This window comes from Carassius auratus, unplaced genomic scaffold, assembly GCF_003368295.1.
Source record: "Carassius auratus strain Wakin unplaced genomic scaffold, ASM336829v1 scaf_tig00214237, whole genome shotgun sequence".
Taxonomy (NCBI): Eukaryota; Metazoa; Chordata; class Actinopteri; order Cypriniformes; family Cyprinidae; genus Carassius; species Carassius auratus.
The window spans coordinates 652,526-668,971 of NW_020527572.1; the positions used below are offsets into that span (position 1 = coordinate 652,526).

At 38.3% G+C, this 16,446-nt stretch overlaps 1 protein-coding gene across 1 annotated transcript; it reads right to left on the reverse strand.

Annotated features, from left to right (window-relative positions):
- Positions 1-7,258: 7,258 nt before the first annotated feature.
- LOC113091588 (trafficking protein particle complex subunit 3) lies at positions 7,259-13,615 on the reverse strand. Its single transcript, XM_026257158.1, has 5 exons — positions 13,453-13,615; positions 11,862-11,959; positions 9,937-10,036; positions 7,814-7,996; positions 7,259-7,723 (listed from the first exon to the last, which is right to left on the reverse strand). Exons 1-5 carry the CDS (start codon positions 13,492-13,494, stop codon positions 7,604-7,606), a joined length of 543 nt encoding a protein of 180 aa, XP_026112943.1. The 5' UTR covers positions 13,495-13,615; the 3' UTR covers positions 7,259-7,603.
- Positions 13,616-16,446: the final 2,831 nt, after the last annotated feature.

Sequence of the window (16,446 nt, forward strand, 5' to 3'; positions counted from 1 at the left end):
TTTATGTAATAAATCATGTGTTTCTTTTTTCTATATAGAAGTATAAAGAATAAAGAGATGAAATTGTGTCACATACAGTAAATTACAGATTGAGCTTGTTTTAATTAGCTTCTTGGTTGAAAGATAATTAAGTCTCCTTCAGTTATTTACTGTTGGTTTTCCTATATCCTTTTTTTTTTTTTTTTTTTTTTGTAGCTTTACAAGTAGCCAAAACAAAGCAAAACAGCTAGTTTTGCTCAATTATTCATTCAGAGTTGTTGTTGGATTAAATTAATCCTGATACAAATCACAGCTGAGTCTTACGAGTTAAGTTGCAGTAAATCTGTGTTAAAATATGAAATGGATTTTATGCCCTATTTTTCTAAGTTATTCATTTGTATGAGAGACATTGCATACAAAGCAATGTGTCAAAAATCTGGACCCAAATATCTGGTAGCATTGCGATACAGCTGAAAAAACATAATTTGAACATTAATGTTGTCTGAAAGCTATCGGGCAGTAAGTATTAATGTGATTAGGGAGCAAGTATAACTGTACAAGTGTTCGTAAACACAGAACCAGCACACTTTGCTGTTAACACATGACCTGCTGAACTGCAGTTTGTATAGCTGTTTCTGTCTAAGGTGTGGGAAGACTAATGAAGCCCAAGAAAACATTTCCAGAATCACGGTATTAGGTATAAAGTGTTATAAAAACAATACAAGCTGTCAACACTTCATTATCACTAGGGTCAAGTTCCAGACCTGCACACTTAGGGTTCAACCACCAGCGTGAAAGGGCCTGAAGTATTCACCATGCCAGGCCTAACACATGTCGAGTTCCACTCACAAGATGGAAGTTTAGATTTTTGAATGGAAAAGACTCATTAGTTCAAATTTTATTCTGCATTCAGGTGCAGATTTGGTAAATTCATTTAGTGAAGAATTAATCAGAATGATTCAGCTTGGCTCTTTTCTAATGATCTGTTTAAAGAATCAGTTCATATGAATCATTTGCTAATAAATCAGACTACATGTCCCACTGTATTTTTGGTCCTGAATGAGCCTTCCATTTATCATGTTCAGGAATTCATGTACCCCAGAAATTGCAAGATTTTGAGATAAACATTCCAGTTTAAGTTAAATTAATTAGACGTTACATATGGTACAATACTATGTTGTGAATGTATCCAGTTGGACAATCAAAGGTTCTACACACACTTGCAGTCTTCATTTCAACTTGAACACTTGGGCTACTGAAAACAGCACAGAAAACACTGCTGGGATCAATGATGCATCATGATATGCCCATCAACGAACTTGCTAATTGACATTTAGAACCATTTCCAGTAAGGCATCATTCTCACTCTTATGTCCCACTTGTTTTCTACTCAAGATCCACAGCTTGAAACAGACTATGTTACATCACCTAATTGAGATTCATGTGTTTATAAGGTTACTTAAGGGTTGTGGTTGTGAGTCGCTGTCTCAACGTTTTGGTTTCTGCTCCCAATATGAGCACTGTAGTCGAATATGAATTTAATAGGAAAATAAATTTGGCTCTGCTCTTCAGAGACAGAAAGATGCAGAAAGCACCATTTCTAAACCATTTATGTGGTCGTATTGATGTCTGCATGAGTTTATGCGTATGTGTGCGCAACAGCATGTGTTACATCTCAGAAAGGTGGTGAAAGGAACCCTGTGGAACCTCATAGCGCAGGTACCTTTTTTCAATTAGAAATAGGATTGGCCCAAGAGTCATGAGATTCAAATCTGCCCCAGACATATACACCCGGCTTTCAGATTTAGCTCGCAAAGGGTCTGCAGAGTATGTACCATTGACGCCCGCCTCTTGTCATATTGTTGGACCAACACCAGCACTCTGTACCGAAGGTCAGCGTGTCTGTTCTCTGCGCTGTCATCGCCCACACAAATACGTCTCCTTGCAATTATGCAGCAATATCACACTCATATGGTTCTATTAAACAACAGCAATACTCGATGGATCTGAACTCTTGAGAACTCGTCTTGCTTTTAAACACATCTGAGGAATCGCTTTTTTTCAGGGCCCGTTTATATAATCAGACACTAATCAATGTCTCTTGGTGGCCCAAGAAGCATTCGGTCCTGGAGGGCTTGTGATTATGGGCCACAAAAAGAATGTAAAGATCTTTCAGACAATGCAGCACTCCATGACATCCTTCAGTGAGAGGTAGTTTATTGCCATACATGCCAAAAGAATTAGTGCCGCTTACACAAAGGGTTTATCCACTCATGTTAAGAACCCTTAAACTTAATGGGGCAAAAATTTATTTCAATAAACACATCTATAGGCTGTGTTTTTTACCGCAAAAAGAAAGAAACGAAGATCAAACCACTATGAATCCAAACATCTCATTATATGGCATCATTTCTATGCACTCAAGAACTATCCCCTTCCAAGGGAAACATCCAAAGGGTGCCTATATTTATGTAAAGAGCGTGCCCATTGAAAACACAGTCTCTTGTAATAATTGTACTTCTCTTCTCAGTTCGCTGGGCACACATGGTGCAATGTGTACACAAGTTACTCTGGGACTTTTCGACTGTTTCCATAGTGACTCATTCATGTGGGTCTGCTTGAGCATTCCATCTCCTCATGACAGAAACCACTCTGGTCTCCACAGGCCATCCTCTGTTCCAGTACATTCTCCTTTTCTGATCGACTCGGGACACACAAAATCACAAGCAAATTAGAGTCGAGCGAGAGAGGGAAAACAGGGAGCTAAATGGAACTTCCTGCAATTCTGAGATTTGGGCAATTTTGACTCTGCCGGGTGGTTTGTGATCGTTTTCAACATGTATAAAAATGCGCAAAGTGCAGACATGGCTCCGTCTGTTCAGAAGGGAAATAAATAAATGACAAAGCTTTATTGTGATTCTTCAAGTGAGCATACCGAAATATGCCTAGACCTCCACCCAGACCTCCACTGCTGAGTGTATGTGCAGTTTATTGCAGTGAAAGACTGGGTTGTTAAGAGACATATAACCTCATTCACTTTTAAAATGGGTTGAAAGGGTGGGTCTGGTCCTGGACCTGGTTTATTACACAATAAAGAACTCAAAACGTACTTGACTGCTCGATTGGAACGGCAGCTTTGACATGGGGGAGTATTCATGTCAAGCAGACTAGTAATGACATCATCAGTGGGCCAGGCTCAGGTGATGGAGTGCTGTGTCATGCTTTGTTTGGTTTTCCAACAGAAGCCATATTAATTAAAACAGAGACTTTGAGAAAAACATGTCTGGAAGATAATTATGCATTCGAGAAATGTCATTCACTGGAAAACCCAGTAAGTAGTAATTAGTTTGGAACATGCTCGGTGTGATTTTATAGAACTGTCCAGTCTGCAATGTCAACATACAAATGAACAGCATGCATTTTCATATATTAATGCAGCTTTGTGCGGACCTGAGTGAGGTAAGAGTATCCTGTCACTCAACGGTAAAAACAAGTATAACTACAAAGTATACAACATTCTACCAGTTACCAAATGGTATTATTTTCCTTTTAAGGTATTTTTCAGATTTGATTCCTAAAATGCTCTTGTGTATAAAACTACGTCCTCACCTTGAGTCTAGAAACACTCAAAACTGAACATGGCACTTAATAGCCATACAAGTCTTTGTTTAAGAAAGTTTCACAAGCATTCAGAATCAAGAATCCTGACTTTCTTTTGTTGTATAAACAAACAGAGGCCCCAGATGTTTTAGGAAACTTAAGTCACAGATAAAAATGTGCACACAGATGTCCAAGCAGAGTAACTGCAGGTGTAGTTCTTCACATTAACTTTGAACATGGTCCACTGACGTCTGACAACTAGAACATTTCCAAAGATATCTGCATTTTGAACAGTATACAGTTGTTTTATCATTGTAAACCTTAAGATGTTTTGAAAATGGAATATTTCTTTTAAATAAATGCTTCTGTTTGGGCTGATGTGCGTTGGTGCCTGGCCGTGGAATTTTGTTTCTCTCATGAAGAAAGATCCATTAATAATTGTTTGTATAAATGCTACTTTGATATATTGTTATATAACATTAAATCTTTTTTTAAGTGTGGCGTAAGTGTAAGTGTATCTTTTTTTTTGGCCAACTATAAAAGTACATATATGACCTTACAATAACATATGGCTTATTACTGAAATTAAGCAATTGAATGAATTATTTTAATAATTCCCACCAATCCCCTGAAAAAAAAAAAAGAAAATCATTGTGATATGATCCATTATTCTGGGGATACAATGGAAAAAGAGGACCTTTCAAGTACTATTAAAGACACTGGCAACAGGTCCGGAGGTTGCTGAGTGCGGCAGAGGAGTTATGCTCTCTATTTGTCCCAGATGTGTTTGATTCAGATCAGTATATAGCAGTAGTCATGGGAAAGTGGAAGTAGCACATTTTACATGTTAGAAATACAGTGACCTATCCAAGATAATCCTCTAAATAGTGGTGTCAAAAAAAAAAAAAAAAAAAAAATTACATTTTGATTTTACAAATTAAATAAGAAACAAACAAATGTTTGAGAACTAATAGGAATAGTCATTGACATGTTGCATTCCTCAAGGATCTAATTACATCTTTTCTTGACATCTGAGAATTACCTCAGACAAGAGGGTTTGTTGCATTTTCATTTCGGATCCTTTGATTTACTGTCTTGTGACCTTTACTGGAAACAGTGTGCGTGCTGCTGTTCCTGCGAGCTAGGGAACATCATCCATTCTTGTGTCATCTCCTTTGTGCTCCAGAACAGCTGTGGGAGACTTGGACACCATGCCACAGGATGTGATGGCTCTTCAGCACTGGGTCGGTTCTCTGCACTCCAGGGCATGTTGATATTCCCGCAAGGTGTGTTTTTGAAACACACTCGGTCTTGCCCTGCTCCGTTTCCCTCCTTTGACCTCCATCATCTCGCTGCCAATCCTTTCATCCTGGCAAGGCTTGAAAGTGGGGGATACAGTGGAAGAAGCACAGAGAGAAAGTGAGAAGAAAAAAAGACGGAAGAATAGATGAGGGGGGATTCAATAATGGTGAGCCAGCAACAGGCCATCCGCAGGATTTTATTGTTTCAGCGTGCCATTCAGCATTTGTTTTTGATATAGGCCACATGGTTGCATTTAAAGGGTTTAAATGAGATTGGTGTGTACCGTCTCGTTTCCAGCATACGCAACTTTTGCTACTTGTATGCTAGAACTGTCCCAATAAAATTCTTAAAGGGACAGTTTACCCCAAAATAAAAAAATCTGTCACTCACGCCATTCCAAAACTTTACGGCTTTCTTTCTTCTGTGGAACACAAAAAGACGTTTTGAAAAATGTTCACTCTGCTCTATTCCACTGCAAGTTCACATCACAAAATCCAGTTAACAACTGATGCATAGAACCAAGTCCCCACCCAACTTTTTTCTTTTTCGATAATCTGTTACCCTCAGGTATATGTCACAAAATGGTAGAACAGATATGTCTCTAATTCTGTTTAATTGCAACTTAAAAATTTGGGAGGGCAATGAGGTGAACTGGAGGCAGACCTTAAATAAACAGCATATGACTGGATGAAATTTATGAGGTCCTTTTTTCATTTGTTGCAGTTGACCTGCGTTTAGACATGGGGAAGTTAAAGGAACAAAAATAGCTTCTAAAAATCAATTCCTTATGGTGGAAACAAGCTACTTGGAATTCTTTAGTGTCTTCTCCATAAAAAATTTCAGTATTGGCCCGGTATGGCCAAACATAAACATATGAGGATTAACATACAAGAAAGATGATGAGGAGGTGATCTCGTAATCTGGAGTCCATCCTTCTTATGCCGAGAGTCATATTGGTTAAAGGTGACCGTGATGGTTAATGAATGCTGACACCTTACTTTGTTTTGGATGCTTGGCCAAGGAGACGTCCTGTATTGTTAAAAAGGGAGAAAGAAGGAGCGAGAGAAATTCCTGAAAGCATATGGAAGAGTGATACATGTTTTCACACAGTACACAATCCCAGCTGTATATCCCCATGATACAGAGGTCTAATTCTGCCAAATGATTTACATCAAATGTCTGTGTGAAACCATTTCCTCTTCCCTCGCTTTCCAATATACACATTATACAGAATACATACATTGTATGCATAATCTAGTGAGAGGGGACAAGGGATTCGGCCTGATAGGGCTCTGCACGTGTTTTCCACTGTTTTTCTTGTAAATATCACTGAATCAAGAATATAAAGAATATATTCACAAAATAATTCCCCAGCCCCAGAGATAAAAAAAAAGCACTTGGTGGACCCCGTGAGCAATCAAATACCAAAAGAAACACAGGAAACCCCATGAGAATGGAAAGAGGAAAAAAGCTCACAGCTACCTCTAGTGGTCTGATGAAATAAAACAATACTTTTAAACAATGAATACATTATTCATCACATCAATGTGAATCAAATCACAAGGAAACTGCATGTAACATTTATAAAACCTAGTTGCTGGGAAGTAGTAGTAGAAGCAGTAAGCTTTTTTCCAGTTGTGATTGATGGGGTGTGGAATTCTGGAAAAATAAGCCCAGATCATGATGTAAGGTGATTAACAGGTGTCAGGAACGAACTTTGAGCTGTGCCGGAGAAATGAATGGCTTTCGGCGAACGGCCGTCTCCTTCCCACCGGTCAGCACGACCGTGAACCCCACACCATTAACACGCACTGGCTCCCAAAACAGCCCTGTCCTGCACACGCACCAGTGAACCTACAGGTCCTGATTGCTTCCATGTTGCTTGAGTAAACATCTGAGACTAATTAGGCCCTTGATTTTGTTGTTTGACTCGAACCACATTGTGGTGCCATGCTGTAGGAATAACAGTTCCACAGTGCAAGGTCCAATACACGACAAGTCGAAGACGGCTATTGAGCCTGCCGTGACACTTCATTACATACGTGTGGAAGGACCTGCCACAGGCTCGGTGCACACAGGTCCCATTATCTACATACCTAACCCCTCCCAGACTCCCCTTAACACCAATGGCCCTCTGCAAAACATGTGCGTCTCACAAAACTACGGTTCTGTTCTTGGCAAATATGGGGCCCTTTCTCCAAATGTTGGTTTTAGATTAGCCATCTAAAGTTGTTTTCGATACAAGCATTATAGACATTAAAACAGCAGTGTGATATGGTCTGCTCAAATAAGCGTTTTATTGCAACTTTGAGTAAATATTAGATTGTGTAAAAGGCCTATTGAGTAGAAGGACGATAAATAAGAGAATTGGCCATGGTTGTTGGTAGTTAATGACATATTTAATTCATTATGACATTTGACTAAATAAATTAAACCTTCTTTGCTGTATGTATGAGTTAAAGGCAAAACGAATAAGAAAAAATACACTACAGACAAGCTGTCATACAAAAAGAGACTTGAGAAAATATTTGCCTGAAATAAAAAAACATGGACCAGGTGGAAAGAACATGCCAACCTTGGTGACACAGCAAGAGAAATCTTCTCGACGATGAATACTCAGAATGTGTGGGGACTGGTTGGTCTTCTTGACCAAAACAGAAGTTTTAGGTTCCCAATTCAACATAAAAAATTATCTTAAATCAAATGTTAGAGTCTCTCAGCCTCATTCGTCTCCAGCTGGCAGGTTCTCCTCGATCCTTTTGATGAACTTCATGCGAATTTCTGTCACACTGTCACCTCTTAGTGTGTCCTGAGCGAATCGCACATCCACTGCCATTTGAACCTGCAGCAGTAGAAAAATAACCTTATTGTGAATAGTAATTGACGGTTAACAGCAGATCATCAATTCATCTCACACAAACATGCTCTTCACCATTTCAAGAGCTCCTCTCAGTACTCCACAGAGCAGGCTGGAATAAACTAGATTACTGTGGTTGTCAGGAAGCTCAACAAAGTCCACCAGGGGGTTGCTTTCGAGGATAAGAGAGAACTCATCTCCAGCAGGACTCCAGTTGGTCACGCTGGGGGTGATACCCAAGTACATCTTAAAGGCTACCTGTTAACATAAAGACAAAAAGGCTCTAGTGTCTTCATGTTGACTTGTCTGCCTACATCTATGGTGTCAGGGCCACATTAAGTGATTTTACAGAGCTGCCACATTCTTTTTAGGTGCTGTATTCACAGCTCTGACACTGAAATTATAAACATTTTTGCACAACTGCACATTATGGGTTTGAAAAGACGTTTTGAGGACAAGGCCATAAGAAGACCAACATTTTTATCATTTTTGACCATTTAACTTAACAATTTTTGATAATCCAAAGAACTAAATATCTCAGAATGAAAGTCTTATTTGACCATGTATTCATTTTATTTCAGAAATCTTTACACAAACTGAAAATATAATTTACCATAAGGAGGCAGAATAAGATATTCTAGGGATGCATGGCACCATTTTGGTTACTACATTTGGTTTACATTTACATTACAATGTTGTGAAATATAAATAATACATGAAAAGCTTAAAAAAAAGGTAAAAAAAATGGTTGGTTTGCGGGACTCCTGAGGCAGCTGATGGGTACCGGCAGGCCAAGCGGGCTGCAGCCTGGGTGGTTGTGGAGGGAAAAACTCGGGTCTGGGAAGGAGTTTGGTGAGGCCATGGAGAAAGACTATCTGTTGGTCTCGAAGAGATTCTGAAAAACAGTGCGGCACCTCAGGAGGGGGAAGCATTGCCCTGCCAACACTGTTTACAGTGGAGGTGGGCAGCTGATGACCTCAACTGGGGATATCATCGGACGGTGGAAGGAATGCTTTGAGGATCTTCTCAACCCCACCGAAATGTCATTTGTTGAGGAACCAGAGGCTGAGGGCTCGGAGGTGGACTCGTCCATCACTCAAGCTGAAGTCACAGATTCAGGAGGAACAATGCAGTTTTCGCCACGGTCGTGGAATGCTGGACCAGCTTTATACCCTTGCCAGGGTGCTGGAGGGTTCATGGGAGTTTGCCCAACCAATCCACATGTGTTTTTTGGATTTGGAAAAGGCATTGAACAGTGTCCCTCGCTGCCTCCAGTGGGGGGTGCTCCAGGAGTATGGGGTCCGGGCCCTCTGTTAAGGGCAGTCTGGTCCCTGTATAACTGGAGCAGAAGCTTGGTTCGCATTGCTGGCAGTAAGTCAGACTTGTTCCCAGTACATGTTGAAGGGCTGCCCTTTATCACCTGTCCTGTTCATAATTTTTATGGACAGGATATCTAGGCGATGCCAGGGGCCGGAGGTGGCTTGGGCATCTATTCCGAGGACATGCAGGAGGGACTATGTCTCTCGGCTGGCCTGGGAACGCCTCGGTATCCCCCCGGAACAGCTGGAGGAAGTGTCTAGGGAGAGTGAAATCTGAGGCATCTCTGCTTAGACTGCTGCCCCTGCAACACGGCCCCTGATATTAAATTAAATAGGATTCTGATCAGGGTCCCATCAAATCGATGCACTCTGGATTAACATTTGAGAACGTGGCACATGTGGAGGAAAGTGAGGAGAAAAATACAGAGAAAACTGAGAAAAGACAGACAGGGACCAAGCAAGCATGGACAGTGATGGACAGGGGGAAGAACGCTCTGTCAGTGCTGTTAGTGTGAACCCATAGAGGTGGACTGTTTCGTAAGAAAGCACTGTGGCTCTCCCAGACCAAAGAAAACAAGCCGAGAGTAACACGAGTGTCTCGGTTCACTTTAACACCGTACAGATGGCCTGCCAGTTGGCTTTGCGATAGCATAGCATGGATGTTTTTCAAGCTGTGTGACTTTGAAAAATTAAAAACGGTAGAAAGATGTGATGAAAGCTATGAAAATATGTGGGCTACTGCAGGTTGAAGTTCAAATTCCAGTCACTTGCTTGCACATTGACATGCTTGCCTGCTTCCTGATTCTCTCTTTCTCGCTCTCGTTTTGCCTAAGTGAGGGCTCAGCATGCGCTCTGATTGGCTCCGAGTACTCATGTTACCTTTGCAATGACATCGGCAGTTTCTCGGAAATCGTGACACCTCCCCACGCTGGACCGAGCCAAGAAGTCCTCAATCAGACGCACTCCGATATTGTATCCCCTTGAAAGGATGGAAGAAGAGAATGGAAACTGTGAAACTGTCACTGTCAGAGCAACTTCGCTTTCATTCACCCTCATTTCACCCACCAACGCAATCATAAGAGCTTTAATCTCTTTTTATTTTAAAAGGTCTTAGTAAAGCCCTTTAACTTCCAAGGACTCAAAAAGAGATATACAAACTTATTGGTTGGAGAGAAAATCTAATCTTGCATATTAGATGCTTTAAAGCAGCAATAGGAAAAAAAAGATTGTATTTCAGCCATGCTGCCCAACCCAATATCAGTGGGACTACTGGATTAGTTCAAGGCACAGTTTAAATGAAAAGACCACTCAGCCAAAGAACACACGCTGCCCACTGATTCTCTAAATCACAAATGTTGGACTCCAAGCATCTCTGGGCTTTCCACGCATCCTCGCTGCTTTTCCCACAATCTTTAAACCGGAGCTTCCCAAATGGTTTTGATTCAGGGGTTAGATTTTACAGTTCAACATTTTTCAACAAATAAAAGCAAAAAAAAAAAAAAAAGAATACAATTAACTGTACCGGCCCCAAAATATACGTATTAATGGAAAAAAAGATACATGAAAATGATTCAAATAATAATAAGAACAATTCTATTAGGATTGTTAATATGAGAAATGTACAGCTAGTAGTGCAGAAAAAATATAAAAAACTTGTCAATGTCAATAAGTGCATGTAAATGTAATGACATTTCAGGGCAATTAACACTAGAGGAAAATAACAGTTACATTTTATTTTTAAGGTGTCCTTGTTAGGACAGTGTAATTAGAGTAATATTATTAACTACATGTACTTACTATAAGGTTAGTGTTAGGATTAGTGTTTGGCTTAGGGTTACTAGCATGTAATTACGTATAACTAATTGCTATTATAATAGTAAGTACATGTATCGTGTAACAAGGACACCTTAAAATAAAGTGTAACCAAAATAACTGACATCTGAAAACACCTTGTGGTCGACACACATTATAGTGTGGGTCACATTTTTATTATTATTATTATTTAATTTCAAATTTTAGGTTGTGTAGTTTTGTTTAAAGTTTTGAGGATAAGTGCATGTCATTCAACCTGTTCAGACTGGCATAAAAGGAATAAATTACATCGTAAAATAAAGAACATTTAGTTCAAATTGTAATCATATTTCAGAATATTACTGTTTTATCCTGTATTTTGGTGACTTCTTACAACAACAATAGTCTAACAATAGTCTACATGCATTTTATTATTTGCAGCGATTTTCTCTGCAACCCACAGTGCAGTACAACATGAGATGTAAACTTGCTAAAAAAATAATAATAATAATAAATGCTATCATCCATCTATTTCATCTGGATCCACTCTAACAGTAGACTAGAATTTGAGAAGTATAGCCAATTGGGCAACAGAATCATGAATCTGAAAACCAGGGGTGTAACCTGCAGCTGCACAATTCATTTAGCAGGAAGGGGCGAGAGACAGCTCTCGAAAAACCTAAAGGGGCACATTTTATACTCTCAATAACACCCATCCCAGCTTCAGCAGACTGGATGGCACAATCACCACACCTAATATAAGAGCCTACACCCAGCACAAACACTGACAGTACAATTCTCTCTGGTCCACTCACATATGCGGACTAGTGACAATCATAAAATAAATAGAAAGAGCAGTTGTAGCATTTGAAAATCTAAACATATTCCTTGCATTTTCATATAATTTTTAAATGGCAATCTTAGAAAAGAGAAAATACTCATGTCATTTGTAAACTACTGATTTAATGAGACCAGATAGTTTGCATAGGTGAGAAACAGAAAGACAGACTTACATTTTATCCAGTTGTTTGTTGACTTCCTCGTCATTTTCATAGTCCTTACACAGCTGAGTAACCAGAGCTCCATAAGTGAGAGTGAACAATTCTGAATTCTGTTCAAGAAAAAGACGGCCCAAAATGACCCACCACCATATTAATAATATCCACTGTGTTTACCTAAGAATGCCTGAATCCTATTACAAAATTTGACAGTCCAACATTCCAGTGATCCATTTTTATGTATGTGGTTCAAAGACGAAAAGGGTGTTTCAAGCATCAAAAAGAAAAGAAAAAAGAAAAGAAATAAAAGTGTATTCTAGCTTTAAATTTAGTCCCCCCACCATACAATAGAATGTATCCTGCTTAATTTTTTACCATGATTTAAAGAAGACACCCACTAAAATCTCATACATTGAAACAATATTTATATACCAAAAAATCATAAGCATATTTTAAACAAGAATCATTTGATGACAAATAAAAAGACTATATTAAGGATCACAGTGCAGCCCTCAAATACGAATTAACATTTTTGACTTTACTAATATCCTTCAAACCACAAGGTTTTACCCAACGTTAAGTATGATCACATTCTTTTATGTATTTTAATAACTACGGGTCAGAATAAGTATGCGGTTTCATTTGCATGTTTTGGTGGAGTCCAAGAGTCTGAGCTCACTAGTGAAAAGCTTCTAATTTTGCATTTTGAAAATTAATACAACTTCTTTTCATTACAACATATATTATAAGCATAACAATTCGAGTGAAACACTATCACTGAAAAATTACTGTTATTATTTCCTAATAGCCATCTTTTGTTTTCATGACAGAAGCAGCAAATTAAAACCTAAAGTACGTGTTCTGCTGCACGAATTGCGAAAAACCAAAGAGAATCTTGAGCTTCAATATCAGGCTTTAAATTCTGTTTCAGACTAATGAACCGCACAACATAACAGAGAATGTGTCATCATTAGTAATATCAAAGACACTTTAAGAGTATTCTATAGTCATTTGTAATATTCAGGATTGAATGAATGAGAACACACAGTGGTCTTGAGCGCCCTCTCACGGCAAAACATGAAACTGATACAGACATGACATGTTACATGTAGCCAAAACATTTCTACAAAAGCTTGCTAAACGCAGCTGAATAAATCTACGAGCGTTTCTCTGCTTTCTCTAATGTGTTGTTTATACCGTGTTGAGAATATACCAAATGCTTCAAATAACCAACTGCCCACTGTAATAATTGTAGTAAAACAAACTCCATGACACATGATAAGGCATTATGCTATGAAAGCATACATCATTCGGCCCAATGTATCATTAAAATTAACTCAATCGTAAAACTATTTGCAATTCATATGATTTTTAATTCAAAAGCCAGCCATGTATGATGGGAAAACTAAATCATGCCTGTTCAACAGAATCACTTTAGAGGAATAAACTGACGCAAATCTAGGTTACACAAATTCTATATCTGTTCTATATGCAAATAAGCAAACACTGTTCAAATAAACATGTTGTTAATCTGATGATTCTAATAGCATGTTAGCTAGCTGTCATGCATTTAGCTCAGATCTGAAGAAACACAACACACACTCACCATCTTTTTGCTGTCCGTGGCTCTGTTCGACTGCCTAGACATGTTGTCTTATATTACAGGTGTGTACAGATCGGTTCCAGGTAATATTTTATTAATCTGCTCAGTGCAATGAGAGTCCCGTGATGTTGTTCCTGCCACTGTGATAGATCAGCTTCCTGAATCGCCAATGACTCACCGGAAGTGTTCAGTCGCCTTGGTTTGTGGGTATTGTAGTCAAACTGTAGTTCTGTACAGTTGTGATTCCTAATGTGGGTCACGGAGTCATTGACCCTGTTTATATTACATTTAATCACCAATCAACAAAATTTGAGTAGAATGGAGCTTGAGTTGTGAGGCATGTAGTGTGGAGCTGGAGACAATGTAGCATTTCATTGTTAGGATGAAATAATTTTCCAACCTCAAATTTAGATAAATTCTTTTCCTCATTATGGAAACCAGCATAGCTGTACTCATGACTCCCTGTATTCTTTAAAAGCAATAATGAAATAAGTTGCATTCAGATCAAATTCATATTTCATGTCCATGTCCATGTCCATGAGGCAAGAGCCATAATAAGCAGAAAAGGTACAGTCAGATAGCCCATCTCACAAAGAAAAATTCTGTGGTTTCTTCTCACATGATAAAATAAATTAAACTCAAATTAACTGATTATATCTATTTATGTAACTATGTATGAATTTATTTATTCTTTTTTATTATTATTGTGTCCCTATATAATAGTAGTAACTGGCATCTTGATTGCATCTCAGGAAAAAAAGAAGTGGACAAGAGAAGCGAAGTACTGCAATCTGAGATTCACATGATAGGGGCCATTCACACGCTATGAAAAACACAAGACGTGGACAATGGAATCGAAAAAAAAAAAAAAAAATGCCTTGAGACTCAAAATGCCCATTTTAAGCATGGTGCTTGTAGCAGATCTTTTACTGACATAAAGGAGTGTTTAAATTAATCATATTGGTGTAATGTTAAGTCGTGCGTGGAATGGGAAAAAAACACAACGTCTCGAGAAAGCATTTTTTAAAAGCTGAAATTTTAATGTGTGTGCTGCTTTTTTACGTTAGTGTGCGCTACAACAAGATGTTAGTGCAACATTTAAAGACATCTGTTTAAGGCATGTTAAAGCATGTTTTTATTAAAATTCGAACTTATTTAAAATTTTGTGTAACAGTGTAATTTGAGACACTGCAAAAGATACGTGACATGAGCACAAAGGTCATGGGGCCATTCATACCTCTGTCTAGTGCTTATATACATAAAAATAAGTAAATCAATAAATAAATGGAATAGGAAAACATTCTGTGTGAATTAGGGGTGACTTCAAATTGTCGACGATTCGATGCTTCGATTCGAGGAACCTGATTCGACTACTAATCTCACAGTTGAGTATTCGCGGGCTGTTGAATGGCTGACATCTCGCTGTCGGTGTATGAATGAGTAGTGTGAATGGGTGAATGTGAGGCAACTTGTAAAGCACTTTGGATGGCCATGGGGTCGGTTGAAAGTGCAATATAAATGCAGTCCATTTACCATTTACCATTTACCATAAACCCGTGAATAAAAATCTGAAAAGAAAGAAGCATCAAATAGATATTTTAAAGTGCGTGAATAAATCCAACCACCCCTATAGATTTATGTTTCACTTCCCATAATCCGTGACCGACAGAGGAGCATCTTGGCAGCAGGGATTTAAAACTTTAACATGACTCAAACTTTTTTTTCGAACAGGTACGGTACAAGTAGTTTCAAAACATTTCAGCCAGTGTATGTATATCGTAGGTATATTATTTACCTGATTTAAAGCAAAATTCAAAGCAGAATATTAATAACTATGACTGGACTTTCACATCCATAGCATTATAATGAGAACACCATTATAATAAAACGCTGTGAATTTTTAGAGGCTGCTGTTTTGAACATTGTTTCGTGAAGAACGCGTCCACAAAATGAGTTAATTCAGAGCCGCGCAGAAACGTTCATTTGCATTCAGGCTCTTTTTGCAGATTGCTTATAAATCCTAATATTAACGTTATGTTGTATAAAAAAAACGAAGCGTATTCTACAGGAAATTATGAGTTTAATCCCATATTTTAAAAATTTCTATGAAATGCTCACTCTACTAATCTTCAGCGCGTGCAGCTCAAAACAGAAATGCATAACATTAATATAGACTAACTTTATAATGAGAGCACTATTGTAAAAATTGTGAATTGCTAGTGTTTTGCTGACATTTAGTGTTAACTATCTTTTAATCAAAACATAAAAACATTATTTACCTGTTTGTATCTGCGAGGCATTTGTTACACATTTTCCCTGTGTGTTAACATCAGTAATTATGGCTGTTGAATGTCTGACTTCATATGATTCGACTATCAGTCGAATATCAGCAAGATTCGAAAATTCCGATTCGACTATGAAAATCCTTAGTCGGGGACACCCCAGTGTGAATGCACCCAAACACGTTTACGCAGAAAATCTGTGTACTGCATTTTTAGAATGCGTCATGCGCAAGACACAGCAAAAGACATGAAATATGAGTGCAATGGTCAAATACGTTTTTCATATCAAATGTCTGTCATGCTAACAGAAAAAAACATGTAACCATGTTTTAAATGTCAAACTTTTTAACTTGAGTGCTACTTTTGGAACACAGTGTGATGTTGGAAGATTCTGCAAAATATGCGAGACTCAAGTGCAACAGTCAAACACATCCATCATGTTAACATTTTTTGAACTTGAGCACAACATTTTTAGTACATGCACTAGACACTGTCAAAGATGCAGGACACAAGCACAAACATGTCGGTTATGTTAACAGAAAAACTATAGAAAAGATCTTGAGTTTAATTTCTTTTAAATCAGATGCCGCAATTTTAGAACAAATGATGTGAGACACAAGCACAAAGGTCAAGAGCCAATTCAGATGTTTTTGTCTTGAAAACAGCAGTTAGTGGAAGGGGGAAATGGGGGAACCAGGGAAATTGCAATTTTTAA

Coding starts and splice junctions, on each gene's coding strand:
- LOC113091588 (XM_026257158.1), bottom strand. CDS start 13,494: ATGTCTAGGCAGTCGAACAGAGCCACGGACAGCAAAAAGATG. Junction 11,960..13,452: donor CCACGGACAGCAAAAAGATG/GTGAGTGTGTGT, acceptor TTTCTTGAACAG/AATTCAGAATTGTTCACTCT. Junction 10,037..11,861: donor AACAAACAACTGGATAAAAT/GTAAGTCTGTCT, acceptor CATCCTTTCAAG/GGGATACAATATCGGAGTGC.